The 17,312-nt window shown below is 49.3% G+C and overlaps 1 protein-coding gene across 1 annotated transcript; it reads left to right on the top strand.

Moving 5' to 3' along the window:
- Nucleotides 1-5,088: 5,088 nt before the first annotated feature.
- Nucleotides 5,089-14,997, top strand: ZNF3 (zinc finger protein 3). Its single transcript, XM_013050650.2, has 6 exons — nt 5,089-5,227; nt 6,400-6,520; nt 9,325-9,437; nt 10,656-10,747; nt 11,013-11,139; nt 14,837-14,997. The coding sequence occupies exons 3-6, from the start codon at nt 9,383-9,385 to the stop codon at nt 14,944-14,946; spliced, it is 384 nt and encodes a 127-aa protein (XP_012906104.1). The 5' UTR covers nt 5,089-5,227; nt 6,400-6,520; nt 9,325-9,382; the 3' UTR covers nt 14,947-14,997.
- Nucleotides 14,998-17,312: the final 2,315 nt, after the last annotated feature.

Raw genomic sequence — 17,312 nt, 5'->3', positions numbered from 1 at the left:
ACTGGAGTCCTCATAATTGCCGCTATGCCAATAATGTTTCAAGTTCTAGGACTACTACAGAAGCTAATGCTTCCTTTTCTACCTGAATCTCATCCCCTGCCGTAACTGGTGGGAACCTTCCTGACAGGCTCCTCTTCCTAACCTTCTGACCAGTGAGTGACCTGTTCCCGGGATCCCATCCTGAGGGCGCCCGTTTCTAGGGCCACTTCCAGCACCGACTGTTAACAGGTTGGATTTCCCCTGAAACAGCCCGTGGCAAGGGCTTAAGGGCAGATAGTTTATTGAGGGAGATGATTCCAGGAAGCCAGGTATGAAGGAGCAGGAAAGGAGGGAAGGATGAAACCCAAGAGCGGGTGCACTGTTGAGCTGGTGGCTTCTGTAGGCACCTAGTACTCGAATCTGGGGACCTTTACAGAACAACACAACAAACGGGAGCAACTGGTATACCCGAGTTCTGCTCCCATCTCAGTGCCCAGCTGTGGTTAGGATGCAGTGCCTTCTTACCTCCGGCAGAGTGGCTGAGAACCCCTGGTAGACAGGGAAGAAACTGTCCCCCGGGGCTTTGAGGCTGTTGGTCTGAAGATGCTGTGAGTCACGCCCCCCCATATCACCCAAATATGCATCTTCACACACATGCAGGCAAATGCACAAGACTTACATTTGGAGTCTACATAATACTGGGGGCATACTTACACAAAAAATGATTCAGTGTTTATCTGAAATTCAGATTTTTCGCTGGGCATCGTGAATCTTACAGTCCCGCCCCTGGCATCTGAAGGCAGCAGTGCTTCCAACGGTTTGTCTCCCCAAATGTGGTAAAATCTGATGAACTGAGGGGACTCACTTACACCTGTAAAATGTATATTTGTGGATGAGATGGCAGCTTTGTGCATCCCAGGAAATACACCGTGACTATAAAATCTAGAATAGCCCCTCAGTACTAGCCTGGAAATCAGAGCAGTGGCCCTTTCCTTGCAGACCGCCTCCAGAATTCTCTCTGGTGGAGACTGCCTGCTGCTAGGAGACAGAAGTGTCCGATCTAGCTTGAGATGGGAAATAACACATAGCTGTTTGCACATTTCTGTGTAATGGCTTAATTTCACCCCGTCCAGTCTGTCTACCACGACTTACATATAGTCCAAGTATATGATTCAAAAATACGATTCTAGATGAATAAACCAATTTTCACTCTTACTACTACATTTATAGTAATATCAGAGCTAATATATGTTCACATTTCACTTTTTTCAACCTTTTAAATTGTAAAATACACAACAAAATGTACCATGGTATACACCTTAAAAATATATAACTTATTAAAGACATGTAAGCTTTAAATTCATCCCAAGCTAATAGAAAAGATCTCATTTTAGGGGGTACCTGGGTGGTTCAGTTGGTTGGGTGTCTGCCTTCGGGACAAGTCATGATCCCAGGGCCCTGGGATCGACCCCCCCATTGGGGTCCCTGCTCAGCATGGAGTCTGCTTCTCCCTCTACCTCTGCTCCTCACCCCCCTCCCACCCAGCTCATACTCTCTCACTCTCTCAAATAAATGAAATCTTTAAAAAAAAGAAAACATCTCGGGGCACCTGGATGGCTCAGTGGGTTAAGCCTCTGCCTTCGGCTCAGGTCATGATCTCAGGGTCCTGGGATCAAGACCCACATTGGGCTCTCTGCTCAGCGGAGGGCCTGCTTCCCCCTCTCTCTCTACCTGCCTCTCTGAGTACTTGTGATCTCTCTGTCAAATGAAATCTTTAAAAAAAAAATCTCCTTTTAATTTTTTTTAAAGATTTTATTTATTTATTGAAGAGAAGGAGAGCTGGGGTAGCGGGGAGAACAGAGGGAGAAAGACAAGCAGGCTCTACCCTCGGCACAGAACTCAACGCAGGGCTCAGTCCCACGACTCTGAGAGCAAATCAGGAGTTTGGATGCTCGACCCGCTGAGCCACCCAGGCGCCCCTGGAAATAAAATTTTTATAAAGGGGGCAGCATTAAAGACAGTGATGGGGAAAAAAAGGCTAAAAATTTTACACTTTATTCAGTAATTGTATCATTTCTATGAATACTGTATTGTTATTTTGAGAACTATTTACTTGAAATGCCAGAAAAAATAAACCATTATATTTATTTAGTTTGAAATGAAGGGGGCATCTGGCTGGCTCAGTCAGTAGAGCATGTGACTCGATCTCAGGGTCTTGATTCTGAGCCCCATGTTGGGGGTAGAGATTACTTTAAAAAAGTTTTTTGGGGGGAACACCTGACTCGATTAAGTGTTTGATTTCAGCTCGGGTCCTGGAGTCCCAGGATCAAGCCCCATGTCGGGCTCCCTGTAAAGCAGGGTATCTGCTTACCCTCTCTCCCTGCTCCTTCTCTCACTCTCTCTCTCTCAAATAAATAAATAAAATCTTTTAAAAGTTTTTAAGCTTTTTTTTTTTAAATGAAGGTTTACCCATAGAAAATAAAGGAGTATAGTTCTACAAAAGAATTCAAAAATGGACTGGCATCAATGTAACTCATTCCTTTACAATAAGATACCTTTTTTTATTTCTGTCCAAGAGCAGTTGCCCAGAAATAATGTGAACCCCAATATGTTTGTATTTCCCCCTCCCACCCCAACTATGTGGCACCAGTGTTCCTCAGAGAAATAGCTAATTTTATATTTAGAAAAAAGTGAACCTGAGGATTTTGTGCCAAAAGGCTTTCAGATTCAATGAGGTTCTATTGGAATGACACTGGGACCAATCTGAAACGAGCTCACACTGGGACACCTGGGTGGCTCAGTCAGCTAAACATTTGACTTTGGTTCTGGTCATGACCCCAGGTCCTGGGATCGAGTCCTGCCTTGGGCTCCTCGCTCAACCAGGAATCCCCTTCTCCCTCTGCCTGCCGCTCCCCCTGCTTGTGCTCTCTGTCTGAGCTGTCAGTTGACTGTCATATATGTAGTCTAAGAAGCCAGATCTGGGGTGGGAAACCGGACTATCTTCATCAGGAGGGAAGATGGCTGTGAAGGGCACCCTCTCCAAGGGAGCAATTTTAAAGGTATATAGATAGAAAATATAAGGCTCTGGCAATTGATTCTCTCAAAACGAGCTGTCTACACAGACACTCTGAGAATATTTGTGTTCTCCATCCCCCATCCCTACCTGGAATTTTGGTCATATCCTTGTCTGAAAACAGCTGTATTTTGACACAAGACCCCAGTGAGGACACCAGTGCCCTTCCTTCTATTGACTTTTTGTAGGCTTACTTTTTTATTCTTATTTTTTCCTTTTTTTTTTTAGATAAATGCTTTACAGAAGTTCAAACACTCCCTTTCCCACCTTGGGGGATTGCCTCATGCCTCCCCTAGGTGACTTATGACACTCCGAAGAATAAGGCCATTCAGAGCATGGCCTTCGAGAACTTGCTGGGAATTACCCAGCTGGCTGGGCTCTGGGGCAAACAGCAACCATGAGCTACAAATTGACTTCTCAGCCCCAGAGTGAGAGAGTTAGTTGATAGCACGAACGTGCTGGGTCGTCAGAGCTGTTCCTTTCGGATTGTCATTAGGGGACCTTTTGCAGAACAAACCATCCCGCTTTGAGGAGACCATTTCCGCCCTGTTCTTGCCTCTCCACTGCCTCCTTCCTCGTCTCTGTTCTTCTTGTCCTGGAGGTAGAAGTGGAAGAAAAAGGAATTGAGGAGAGTTTAAAAACAAATAAAATATCAGGGTGGGGAGAGACAGAGGGAGAGAGAGAGAGTGAGTGTGTGTGTGTGTGTGTGTGTGTTGTGTTTTGGTGGAGAGGGGTTGGGTATGGAGTTTACTGAGTGGCTTGGCTATCCCAAGCATTTGCTCAAATTCTCACTGTGGTCTGCAGGGACTGCACACGGGTCCCGCCCTCACCCATCTCAGGCCACCCCTCAAGTGGTATTAGAGATTGTGCATTGCTCTGTCCTGCCCCCAGGCCTTTGTCCTGGCTGTTACCTCTGCCTGGCGGTCCCTTTCCCCCCCGCGGCCCTGCAGTACCTCTGGAAAGTCTCCTTTCCTAGCAGTTTCCCTATTTTGCCGGAATTGGTCACTTAAATTACTGTGCTTAGACTGCCGTCCCGGGAGAGTGAGAGCTGCTGCATTCGCACAGGGGACTGTCGGCGCCATCAAGACGGGATACAGTGCAAGCGGAATAAATGGGAGGCAGAGCCGGAAGGGGCACCAGGAGCGCCCTCGTTACTCAGAGTATCACAAGATTTCATTCCGTACGTGCCCTGGAAGGATTTGATTCCGACACTTATGGGACTACTCCTGGGAGGGCATAAAAGTGAGCAAACCTGGGTGGCTCAGTGGGTTAAAGCCTCTGCCTTTGGCTCAGGTCATGACCCGCAGCACCGCAGCATCGGGCTCTGCTTGGCAGGAATCCTGCTTCCCCCTCTGTCTGCCTGCGTCTCTGCCTATCTGTGATCTCTGCCAAATAAAATAAATTTCTTTAAAAATCTTAAAAAAAAAAAAAAGTGAGCAAACCACAAACCACGAAGCCTTTCCCTCTCGCCCCCAAGCATTTCACACATTTGGCTGGGGGGGGGGGGCTCTTGCCAATTTCCCCGAGTTTGTTTTCTCTCATCGCTTGTATAGGATTTGCCCTCACGGGAACTCTCTGATGGGCTGGAACATTCTCTTCGGATTTTAAAGGGGGTATTTTTTACATGAAACAAACACAAAACTCGGTTTATTTGGACATTTCAAATAAAGGTGAATTTTTTTCTAGTGATGAAAACTTCGAAGTCTTCCTGCTGGCTGCGGGTGGGCTCGGTACCCCGACCGCTCTGGCAAGGTGCGTTTTCCTCTGCCCTCGCCGACACGCGGGATACCCACGCCGCCCCCGCCGCCTCGGGTCTGCGGCGCCCGAACTTGCGCCCTGAGGCCGAGGGGCGCGGCGCTTCGCCCCGCCCGGCCATCAGGGGGCGCGCGGCTGCGGGCGGGAGCTCCAGGGCGGGCGTTGGCGTCAGCGCGGGAGCCGCGCGGCCTAGGCCGGGAGTTAGCGAATCACCGAGAGGCGAACTCCTCCAGAGTTCCTAGAGAGAACAAGTGGGCGTGGGGGCTGCGGGGATGGGATGGGTAGTGAAAAGGTCCGACCCGGAAGCGAAATAGAGAGAACTTCCGTTCTTTGTTCTGTCCCGGTGTGTGGGTCTGTGACAGGGTCCAACGGGGCCTGGTCCGTGTCCGGCCCCCCAAATCTCCCGTCCCTGCCCCCAGGGTGAGTCCGGCGGCCCCCGGGGCTCGCGGTGAGACGGAGGCTGTGCCCGCCAGGGAAAGGGGTGGTGTCCGCGCCGCTGCGGCCCGCGGGGTCCCCAGGCCAGCCCGGAGCAGGATGCCGGGAGGCGCCGCTCCCTCCCCCGCAGCCGCTCCCCGACTCCGCTTCCCCGGGGACCTCCCTCTGCCAAACGGGGCCCTGCTAGGAGGGGAGGAAAGGGGCTCGAGTTCTGGACTTGTGACTGCTCAGCTCGAGCCCATAAAAGTTCCAGTGTGGCTGCAAACGGGCCGCTGTCTTTAGAACAGCTGATGACAGCTCCCCTAACTTGGTAATTCTCCCAGACGCTTTTATTTGGTGTTAACACAGTGATTCGCGCCAGTGGCAGGAGAAGTCTGTACTTCGCCGGCTCTGAGATCTGAGTAGGAGTTCACGAAGTGTTCGCAGTTAGAACTAGGTCTGGGATGCGGGGCGGGAGCGGGGGAGTTTGCGGTGCAAACTTAGATCCCGGGAATAATCCCGCTGGCGCTCAATCGAGTTCCTTACGGGGAATGATAAAAGTCGCGTCTGGCTCCCGCTTTCAATTGTGTTAGATCCCTGACGTGGGATTGAACGCAGATGGATGTTTCCGCTCCGAATGGCATTCATCAGCTCCAGGCGAGGCTAGGCAGGGTGATGAACCCGAAATATATGGAATAATGAGAGGAGCTAAAGGTTCTTATCCACAAGAAGAGACGAGTATGGACAGTGAGCATCATGTGGTTTGCAGGCGTTTGAGGAACGGTTGTATGGGAGGAGAAAATTCTACTCTTGAAGCTTCATACGGTAGGGTGCAGGGCCTCTGTAAGGTGGAGGGGATAGATTATCACTTTACCAACCCAAAACCTTTCTGGTGGTGAAGCTTTACATCAACAGACCAGACTCTGTCCTGAAGTCGAGAGTTTCTTGCAAGTTAGGGGTCAAAACATTGAGAACTTGAGAAGGCATTTCTTTCACTTGGGTGAGAGGTTAACCTGGAGAACCTTCAGTGGCCTTTGAGCTCTCCAGGGTTGCAACACAGATAACCAGTTGTGTCTTAATTGTGTTGATTAATGGATGTTCTCTTCTTTTCCTTGTATTTGAGTAGAAATGAAGTTTACATGAATATTTTTAATTCTTTCCCCCCCTTAATCGTACAGCACTGCCATCAACTTAAATTAGAATTCCCAGCAACTTGCACAGAGGCTTCCAAATCCCCGATAATTGCTACTCTGGTCTTCTAGGACCTAACTCCAAAGAAGGAAGGAAAGATTCCAGCAGGTAAAGTTTTTCATGACTTGTTCTTACTGCCAGGTCATCTTTGTGAGTCCCTAGGAGCAGCTTTAGGGAGAGGCGTTGGCAGAGCAGGGCAGGGTAGGGCCCTGCCTGGACCTGAAGCTGTGGGGGCACAATGGAGATTTTTCTATGAGAAACATTGTGTGCTGATGCAGACACTGGGGACTTGTTCTTAACAATATGCCTTTGAGTTCCAGCTTTGGGTAACCCAGCTGTGAGGAGGGAGGCTTGCTTTTTCCCTCTGGAGTCAGAGCCTCTGAGTTTCCTTTCTAAAGAGAGTTTAGATTGAGAGCTGATTTGTTGGACGTGTCTGCTTATAAACAGTCCTGGAAATCGTAAAGTTGGTTGATAGGGACAAAAGATGGCTGGCTCTGAGACAGAGTGGAAGGGACCCCGGGAGGAGGGCGCTCGTGGCACCTTGATTGCCCCTGGGCCTGGCTCACGGCTCATTCAGTGCCTTTCTCTGTATAAAGGCATCGGTTGGCATTCTGTACCCCCTTGTTGCCCAAACACTAGAGGTCTGTGAACTCTTGACTCTCAGGGCCCCTCCCCTTTTTATGCTTTTATGTGAATGCAACTGTCTGTAATGATAAAGCAGATATGGTTCACGTACCTTTCAGTAGTGCTTTGCGATGTAGTGACACTCAACAGTGGTTTGTTACGTGAGCAAATAAAGAGGGAGGTAGACAAAATCCAGGGCTTTCTTTTCTTTTCTCTTGCCCAAGTGTAAGAAAGTTCTGGTGGCTGCTTTGTCTGTTCTTGGCCTGTTGATTCTTGTCACAGCATTCGAGTATGGAGTAGAATGTTCTACCTGAGATCCAAACCTTTGTCTAGATACTCACACGTTCTGTTTTATTCAGTAGAGCCACAGAGAACAGACCTCTCTTGATTGTCATAGCATCTGGGGAATGGGGACATCAGCAGGGATAAAAATGGAGTCATAAGTAATTTTTTTTTTAAGATTTTATTGATTTGACAGAGAAAGAAATCACAAGTAGGTAGGAGGCAGGCAGAGAGAGAGGGGGGAAGCAGGCTCCCCGCTGAGCAAAGAGCCCAATGTGGGGCTTGATCCCAGAACCTTGGGATCATGACCTGAGCCGAAGGCAGAGGCTTTAACCACTGAGCCACCCAGGCGCCCCAATAAGTAATCTTATGTGCTTTTGTTTTTTTTTAAAGTGTTGGTTCCTGTGTCAGGGACTTCTATTCCTACCCAAGGACATGTATTAGAGAAAAGGGAGATAGAAAGAAGGCCCGCTGCTCCCTGCGGTGACACTGCACTGAGGCCCACAGAGGGGCCCCATCCCCCAGCAACATCCTGCCTTCGGCTGAGACTGGAAGCAGACAGCTGTCTCAGAAAGGGCAGGAAGCATTTCTCTAATATAATTAATAGATTGGAGCTATTTGCCCTAGTTCTGGGTGTCAACTCTTATATCCCCAGGGTTATTTATTTATTTAAAGATTTTATTGATTTATTTGACAGAGATCACAAGTAGGCAGAGAGGCAGGCAGAGAAGGGTGGCGGGGGGGAGGGCTGGGGAGGTGTGAAGCAGGCGCCTGCTGAGCAGGGAGCCTGGTGCAGGGCTGGATCCCAGGACCCTGATATCATGACCTGAGCCTAAGGCAGAGGCCCTGTCCACTGAGCCACCAAGGCGCCCTCCCCAGGGTTTTTTAAATGAGAGACGGAGAACTCATGAAGTTTCACTGATCTCTTTTTTTATTTGGGTGCTGTTTTGTGACCCCTTTTCTTCAAAGTGTTGTACACCCTCAGTGTAATACAACAGCTAATAACCTAATAAAGTAAATTTTTTTTTTTCTGTTGGCTCTACTGTTTATGAGGTTAGTTTAAAAAAATCTGTAAACAGAAGCACCTGGGTGTCTCAGTCGGTTAAGCCTCTGACTCTTGATCTTAGGTCTGATCTCAGGATCCTGAGTTGAAGCCCCACATTTACTTAAAAATAAAAAAAAATTTTTTAAGATATTATTTATTTATTTGACACAGAGAGATCACAAGTAGGCAGAGAGGGAGAAGCAGGCTCCCCGACGAGCAGAGAACCTGATGCGGGGCTTAATCCCAGCACCCTGAGATCATGACTTGGGCCGAAGGCAGAGGCCTTAATCCACTGAACCACCCAGGTGCCTCTACCACAAACATTCTTAACAGTTTATACAGTACAGGGCACCTGGGTGACTCAGTGATTGGGCGACTGCCTTTGGCTCAGGTCATGATCCTGGAGTCCTGAGATCGAGTCCCACGTCGGGCTTCCTTGCTCAGGAGGGAGTCTCCTTCTCCCACTGACCACTCCTCTCACTCTCTCTCTCTCTCTCTCCCTCTCAAATAAATAAATAAGTAAATAAAATCTTAAAGAATAAAAAGTTTATACAGTACATACACATTTTGCAACATCTGTGTGTACATACTTTTACACTTGATCCTTTTATTTTTTCCTCCAAATTTCAGTTGCTGGTTAGTATTTCATTCTGTTAGTGTCCTTGTCGCCAGGGTTCCATGTTTTCTTGTTGTTACAAATATCACTGGGTGTGTTGTGGGAGCCAAAGGTGGAATATTGTTCAGGAACAGGAGCCCTTTCCGTGGTGCTCATGGAATCTCACCAAAGGGAGCAAGGGCAGTCCTCACCAGGATCTGGAAGGCTGTCCTGGTTGCTGCGATTCCTCTTGATAATCTTGGGTACTAACTGAAATGCTAGCTCCGGGGAAGTGGGTTTGTTGTTGTTGTTGTTGTTTTTTAATTTTATTTTTTTATCATTGCACCTTGGACTCTACTTCTGCAGTGCTTCCTGCTGAGTCTGCAGACAGTAGACCGGAGGCCCAGAACTTCTAGCCCTACTCATGGAAACTCAGGCCGATTGTGTGTCTCAGGAACCGCAGGCCCTGCTTGAGAGTGGTAAGAAACAGATTCATTTATTCTTGCATTCAGCCATTCAGCAGTCACGCTGCCCGTCTTGCTCACGGGGATCCGTGCTAACCCCTGGAATCCAGGTGCGGCTAAGACACAGTTCTTCCCAGCTTACAGCCTAGTGGGAAAGCTGACTGAGGCCAACAACGGATGTTGGTGGACTTGACAGCCGAGGCATTTGTGAAGGGCCGTTGGGACCTCGTGCAGGATTAAGAAAACCGTGACGCAGTCACAGAATTCCAGGCGCGTGGCAGCAACTGACCTGTAGTCCTACTTTGTGTTCTCTAGGAGCAGACTCTTACGGGAGGCTCTTGGGAAATCACTTTGTAGGTCACAGGCTTGAGGATGAAATGAGCATTCGTATTCTGCTGTCGTGGCCTATGCCATTGACTTTGGAGCCAATTGCCATCGAAGGGGTATACTAATCAGGAGAAAGCATTTAAGGATCTCTTTGTCCCGTTGATTATACACAGTCTTGTGTCTCTAGGGGTTTAGAGTCTCTCAGGGACAAATACGTTAATTTAAGAATTATAGAAGAAAAGATGTGATCAAGCCCAGAAACAGGAAACATTTGTAGTGTTTAGGGGCTCCTGGGTGGCTCAGTGGGTTAAAGCCTCTGCCTTTGGCTCAGGTCATGATCCCAGGGTTCTGGGTTCGAGCCCCGCATCGGGCTCTCTGCTCGGCGGGGAGCCTGCTTCCTCCTCTCTCTCTGCCTGCCTCCCCTGACTGTTTGTGATCTCTGTCAAATAAATAAATAAAATCTTTAAAAAAAAAGGAAACATTTGTAGTGTTTAGATTTGACCTGGGGGTAAAGAGAAAGAATGGGCACTGTGGTGTTCAGTCGGGGTTGGGTGAGGCTGCTGGTTTCCTCTGGTCTAAGAGACCTTTGTGCACAAGTTCGAGTTCAGAGAGGCGGGGAGGGGTGGAAGGGACGGGAGCGGGATTGTCTGCGTTGCTGGCCAGGCTTGGGAGAAAGAACAAGAAGGTGCTTCTCACCAGCGGGTGGACTGGGCCGGTTTCTGGGAGGGCGCAGTGACCGGACAGAAAGGAAGGGCCCTGGAGCTTGAGAGCAGGATGCACAGAGCTTTGGACACCTCACCTCCCGAGGGAGTGAGTCCTAGGTTGTCCTAGGACCCTGTGACGTCTCTAGGTTGGGAGGCCACAGAGCAGATGGGTTCACTCGTGGACCCTTTTCTCGCCCTTTAGCTCTTCCTTCCTCGAAAGTTCCTGCATTTTCCAACAAGGACAGCCTGGGGGATGAGATGTTGGCAGCTGCGCTCCTGAAGGCCAAGTCCCAGGTGAGCTGTGGTTCCCTTTATCCTTCTTTTCCTTCCGTCTTCGTGGAAACATTTGTGCCGTGACATCCACTCTGTGCCCCAAACCGTGATTCCCTCCATTGGGAACATGGTCCTTTCTGCTGAATAACGGACCCCTCTTCCTCCGCCGTAACCTGCTTTCCCCGCCCTCTTAGATACTCCTGATTCCTCCCCATCCCCAATCATTTTTGGTGCTGCTGGTCCTGTCCCTTACCCTGAAATTGCATGCGAGACCGTGTTGTTACAGGAGTTGGTGACGTTTGAGGACGTAGCTGTGTACTTTATCCGGAAGGAGTGGAAACGTTTGGAGCCTGCTCAGAGGGACCTCTATAGGGATGTGATGCTGGAGAATTACGGGAATGTGTTCTCGCTGGGTAAGGAGTTAACGCTTTCTCAGTCAAACTCCCTTGGCATTTCTTTGTTTCCTTGTGGGCTAGGGACACTTGAGTCACAAAATGATCAGCCGAGGATTGACGTAGTCTCAGGAGATTCTGACGACAATACCAATAGTAACTCCTGCTTGTAGAGTAATTGGCAGTTTATAAAGAGCTTTCCTCTACGTTGTCTCATGGAAACCTCCCAATAACGCAGTAACGGAGGTCGCTAGTGTTCTGCTTGTGAGGAAAGAGAAGTCAGAGGTCCTCAGTGCTGCACGGGTGGTGCTAGCAAGTAGCAGGCCTCGAGCCCTGGTCTTCCAGCTCCAAATCTGCTGCTTTTTTGCCTTGTAATTTCTTCATGTATAATAATTCAGAGCCTTTTCCATCCTCCTCTGCTCAGAGCGCCCTTTGAAAACCCTAAAGCAGTGAAAATAAGGAAGTCAGACAAGAAGACGGTTTATGATCCTCACATCTTAGCCCAGCCTTTGAGGACTCGGGCCCAGAGGCGGACTGAGCTCCGTCTTTTGCCTGTTTCCGTGGATTTGGAGTGTGTGGCTTGCTGGATGTTGTTCTTTTCAAGTGGGGCTGTGGCAGTCTCTGTGGCCTCCCCTTTGTCGCTTCTTCCTGCTCCGCGACTATTTCCCATCACCCTTCTGCGCTCGCTTGCTTATGTTTCTTCTCCCCTGTCTTCTGGAAGCCACCCTCTCCGCACTTGCATTTCCAGCATCTGACCTCCGTGAGGAGTTTGCCACTTCGTTAAACAAGCATGTCCGTTCTCTTCTGTTTCTGGTTCCCGCCCCTGCCGGGTCTGTCTTCCTCTTCTCCCATCTCCAGCCTTCCCCATGCTTCCAGCTCTTTCCACTTTGATTTTGCTACTTGCCTTTCTCCTTCCTGATTTCCTCGACGCTGATCTCTCTGTGTGCTCCAGCTGGCCCCAGCCCGGGCAGGTCTGCACGCAGATGAGAGGCATGTGCTTTTAGCCCTGTCAACACCCTTGTCGTCATTATCCTGCCCGCTGGTCTCGATCCTTTCTTCCGCAAGGACCAAGTGATGTTTGTATTTTGTATTGTGCCAGATGGTGAGACCAGAACTGAGCACGATCAAGAAATTTCTGAAGATACAGGATCACATGGGGTGCTGTTGGGAAGATTCCAAAAGGGTATTTCTCAGGGTCTTAAATTCAAAGACGCCTATGACCAAGAAGTCGGTCTTAAGAGGCAACTGGGGAGCTCCTCTGGAGAAAGACTGACCAGGAAGATACAAGATTTCGGTCAAGTGACGGATGAGGAAAAGCTAACCCCTGTGGGAGAGAGAAGTGAGAAATACAATGATTTTGGGAACAGCCTCGCTGTGAGTTCTAACCTTATTTCGCATCAGAGACTTCCTGTGGGAGACAGACCCCACAAGTGCGATGAATGTAGCAAGAGCTTTAATCGAACTTCAGACCTCATTCAGCATCAGAGAATCCACACTGGGGAAAAGCCCTATGAATGTAGTGAGTGCGGGAAGGCCTTCAGCCAGAGCTCGCACCTCATTCAGCATCAGAGAATCCACACCGGAGAGAAGCCGTATGAATGTAGCGATTGTGGGAAGACCTTCAGCTGCAGCTCTGCGCTCATCCTCCATCGAAGGATCCACACCGGGGAGAAGCCCTACGAATGTAGCGAATGCGGGAAGACCTTTAGCTGGAGCTCTACCCTTACTCATCACCAGAGAATCCACACTGGAGAGAAACCATACGCCTGTAACGAGTGCGGGAAGGCCTTCAGTCGGAGCTCTACCCTCATCCATCACCAGAGAATCCACACTGGAGAGAAGCCCTATGAATGTCACGAGTGCGGGAAGGCCTTCAGCCAGAGCTCGCACCTCTATCAGCACCAGAGAATCCACACTGGAGAGAAGCCCTATGAATGTATGGAATGCGGAGGAAAGTTTACCTACAGTTCAGGCCTTATTCAGCATCAAAGAATCCACACGGGGGAGAATCCCTATGAATGTAGTGAGTGTGGGAAAGCCTTTCGGTACAGCTCAGCTCTGGTCCGCCATCAGAGAATTCACACTGGAGAGAAGCCTTTGAATGTAATGGGAATGAGCAAAAGTTCTCTCAGAGTCGCTGGCGAGCTCAGCATCAGAGAGTCTACCTGAGAGAGAGCCGCGCACCTGTTTTCCTCACTTCCTCTGAGTCTAACAAGCTCCTGCCTTACTACATAAGGATGAACATCTTAGAACGTGTCCCTTCCGGCTCAGACCTTTCGCTTTAGAGAACGGGGCAGATGGGGGGAAGATCATCCCGGCACACCCTCGTGACGAGCTACCTGGTCACTTTCCCCCAGGAGTGACACCCGGAAGCGAGCGGCAGGTTGAGTGCTAGGAAGGCCAGGGAAGCTCTGGGACCGGTCACCTTCCATTTTGGAAGGGAGTTTGCACTAGCCCGTTTCTCTCACACCACAGGAGCCTTTCCTTCCGAGGTGGGGAGTGGAAGCACAGTAGGAAGAAAATTCCAAGGACTCCTCTGGTTGGAGTCCATGTAGTCGGCACCGAAGGCACTGGAAAGAATGTTCCGGGTCCTGCTGTCTGCTAACAAGGGGACACAGAGGCTGTCTTTCAAAGCCACTGTCCCTAATCCAGCTTTAGGTTCTGGTAAGGAACCTTTGCTATTTGTTGTTACTTTTTTTGTTCCATGATTTTGTCAATTAATGGAAATTTGGTGCTGAGGGATTTGTTATTTTATTGGGGGGCTGTTCCATGAGGTTTTCTGGGATAACTGTATTTTGGGGGGCTCTTGGAGCAGCAGGCCCGTTTCCAAGAGCAGCGAGGCGGTTTTGTTGGGAGAGCTCCTGTCCTCCGCTGTGACGGGTCTGATTGGGAAATCCATCTGATGAAGAAAGTCTCACAGGGGAAGGATCGAAAGCATTCAGCGTTGGCCTGCTTCTGTCCTCTCTCGCTGTTCCTCTCCCCGCTCCTGTGCTGAAAAGTGATTTAATCCAAACCCCCAGTTGCTAAGACTAGAACGCTTTCAAGGAGCTCACTCAGCCAGCTTGCCCTGCCCTCCGTCACCTATGACCTGTGACATCGGGCCCCAGCAGCCGGACCTCCCGTGACCCCATCTCTTGACTTCGGCAGCAAAGGAAGCGCAACGCCCAGAGAAGGGGAGTCTCTGGCCTGACCTGGCCACCAGGCTCCTTGCTGGGTTAGGCTGGAGCTTCCGAGGGTGCCCAGCTGAAGGGATGATCTTTCGTTCTGTTTTCCCAATCCTGCTCATCCTGTAGCATAAACGAAGTGCACTATTAAACAGAATAGTTTTCTAGAAGGAGAGATTGAGTGTGTTTCTATGCAGGAGCCAAATTTATTTGAATTAAAATAGGAAATCGTGAGTATAACTGGAATCTTTAAAATTTACTCGTAAGTTTTTTTTTTTTTTTTAAACTGTTTTTCTTTCACACACATACGACCTCTGGCTGTCAAGACTCCTGTCCTATTTTAGGTACCGCCACAGACTCAGTCACGCACACATTTGCTCCCAGCTCGTACCCACATGTTGGATTTTGTGTGTGGCTTGTCATTCTGTGTGGTACGATACTTAGGACCAGCAACCCAAACTAGAAAGGAGTTACTGGGTGGGCGGGGGGGGGGCCTTACCAGCGTGTACTTGGGTTTTGGGTCGCAGGGGGCATATGTAGATTTCTTGTTCCAGCTGTGGGCGAGAGGAAGTCATTCATGGAGAAGGCGGAGAGGAAGGTGTTACGGAGAAGTTGGGGAACTGTCTGGAACTGCCGTCTGAAGACCTTGGAGCATATGTTGTGATCGACCTCCCAATATGTTTTTGATTTCTTAAAGCTGTAATGAAACCCCCCACTCTTTTGGCTCTTCTTTGAGATTCGGCCGTGGACTATCCCTGTTTACAATCACTAGGCTGCTTGTCAGTCATGCAGGTTTCTGAACCCCCAAATCAGACCTGTCAGCTAATTTCTGAGGTTAGAGCCTAAAAACGTCCACTGAAAAGGAAGAACCAGTAATGGAACAGAAAATATTTCTGGAAGGAGAGGAGCAGGGTCTTGTAAAATATTGTATGTTTTAGAGAAGAGGCTCCGGGCAGGATCGTTTTTTGGAGTTGGGGGAGGCACTGAGCATGGCCACTGCCGTGGAGATTGAGACTGTGGAGGTCTAGGGAAGACCCCCGCACAGGTCAAACTGCTAGGCCATGAACAGTTAGCGTAGACAAGAACCAGCCACTTCTCTGCCCGCACGCTGGTCCCTCGTGCTTCTTCAGAGCATCTCCATGAGACCTGGGAATGATCTCAACCGCTGTATGAAAGTAGTATTTATTTTTTACATCTCTTTGAAGCTGCCAGAGCATTTTATTCATCTGGTTTTCCTGATTATTCCTGTCTCCCATTATGATTCTTCCTCTCAGTCCCTGAGTATTTTTTTTTTCTTTTTTTTTTAGTCCCCGAGTATTTCTTTTTTTTTTTTTTTTAAGATTTTATTTATTTATTTGACAGAAATCACAAGTAGATGGAGAGGCAGGCAGAGAGAGAGGGAAGCAGGCTCCCTGCAGAGCAGAGAGCCCCATGCGGGGCTCGATCCCAGGACCCTGAGATCATGACCTGAGCCGAAGGCAGTGGCTTAACCCACCGAGCCACCCAGGCGCCCCAGTCCCCGAGTATTTCTTAATGCTGGGTTATGATACCCGTTTGTCTCTTCCTTTACTGTTACCCGTAGAACCACTTACTCCTGTGGTCTCAACTCTTATCTGTACAAATAAGTTTTGAATCTGTTCCTGTGCTCCTAACCTGTCCCAGGTTCCAGCCTTGGGTCTCCGGCAGACGGCTGGGCATTCGTACTTGGACCTCTGAAAGTTTCAAGTTCAGGTGTTTTCACAAACCAGATACATCTTTACCATAAACTGCCCCCTCTCAGAATTGCTGTAAACTCCGGGTCAGACGGCCCGAGTTTTCTTTGGTTACTGTCGTCCTGCAGCTGACCGGCGTCAAGTCCTGGGCAGGCGCGGTGGGCCGTGAGTGGAGAGAGATTATTGTCGCAGGGAGGGTTTCATCAGAGTTGAGGTCCTGGGGGAGGTGGGATTTCCAAGTGGTGGTAGCAATAGTAGCCGACACATGGCATGTCCCCTGCCTGGCCCTCTTCCAAGTGGTTTTCTGATGTTAAATCCTGTAATCCTCACAACCCTGTGTGGGGTACCCCATCTTACAGACGAAGAAACCATTGAATTTGCCAGATGAGACATGACCGTGAGCTCAGAGACTGGAAGACCCTGCGTTGCTCTAGTTGGCGGGAGGCTGCACCCCCGGCCCGGACGGCTCCCGTGTGAGGTGGGGAGGCGTGTGTGGAGAGAACCTCACCCAGGCGACCTCCTTGCCTTGTCCCTTACGATTCTACAACCTCTGGTGGTCTAGCTTCCATCGCCGCTAAGCCTAGAGTACAGGCCCTTCTTTCTTCTCCCCTGGGTTATATAAATAGTTTCCTCATGGATTGTTCTGTTTATTTTCTCTCCGTCTTCCTAGAGCTCTGCACCTGTCTTGTCACTCCTTCAGTGGCTTGTCCCTTCAAAGAAGAAAATTCGAGCTCCTGAGTCCTATAGTGAGGGCCCACCCCTCCTCACCCACCTAACAAACCCCTTTGCACCCCTGTGCACCTTTGCAAACCTCAAGAGCTTCACCTTCTCTGTGGAGCCTTTCCAGGGATTGTGCCTGTCCCTCCCCACACCCTCCACCCCTCAAGTTCATTGCCCACGAGCCACCTCTGTGTCTTGTGTGTACTCCTGTGCTTACTCGTTGTTGGGTCATGTATCTGACTCCCTCCCTGTGTTGGTGAACTCGACATTTTCACACGTTTCTACCACAAATAAGCATTGCTTTCTTAATCAGAAAACAGTAAATATTGGGGTGCCTGGGTGCCTCAGTGGGTTAACCCTCTGCCTTTGTCTCAGGTCATGATCCCAGAATCCTGGGGTTGAGCCCCACATCGGGCTCTCTGCTCAGTGGGGAGCCTGCTTCCCCCTTTCTCTCTGCCTCCTTGTGATCTCTGTCAAAACAATAAAAATAAAATCTTTTTAAAAAAAATTAAAAAGAAAATAGTAAATATTAAGAAAGTGAAAATAGGGGCACCTAGGTGGCTCAGTTGCTTGAGCGACTGATTCTTGATTTTGGCTC

The sequence above is a fragment of the Mustela putorius genome, unplaced genomic scaffold (genome assembly GCF_011764305.1).
Source record: "Mustela putorius furo isolate JIRA1106 unplaced genomic scaffold, ASM1176430v1.1 tig00000139_pilon_pilon_pilon, whole genome shotgun sequence".
In the NCBI taxonomy this organism is placed as follows: Eukaryota; Metazoa; Chordata; class Mammalia; order Carnivora; family Mustelidae; genus Mustela; species Mustela putorius.
This window is presented reverse-complemented; position numbering and strand designations above follow the sequence as displayed.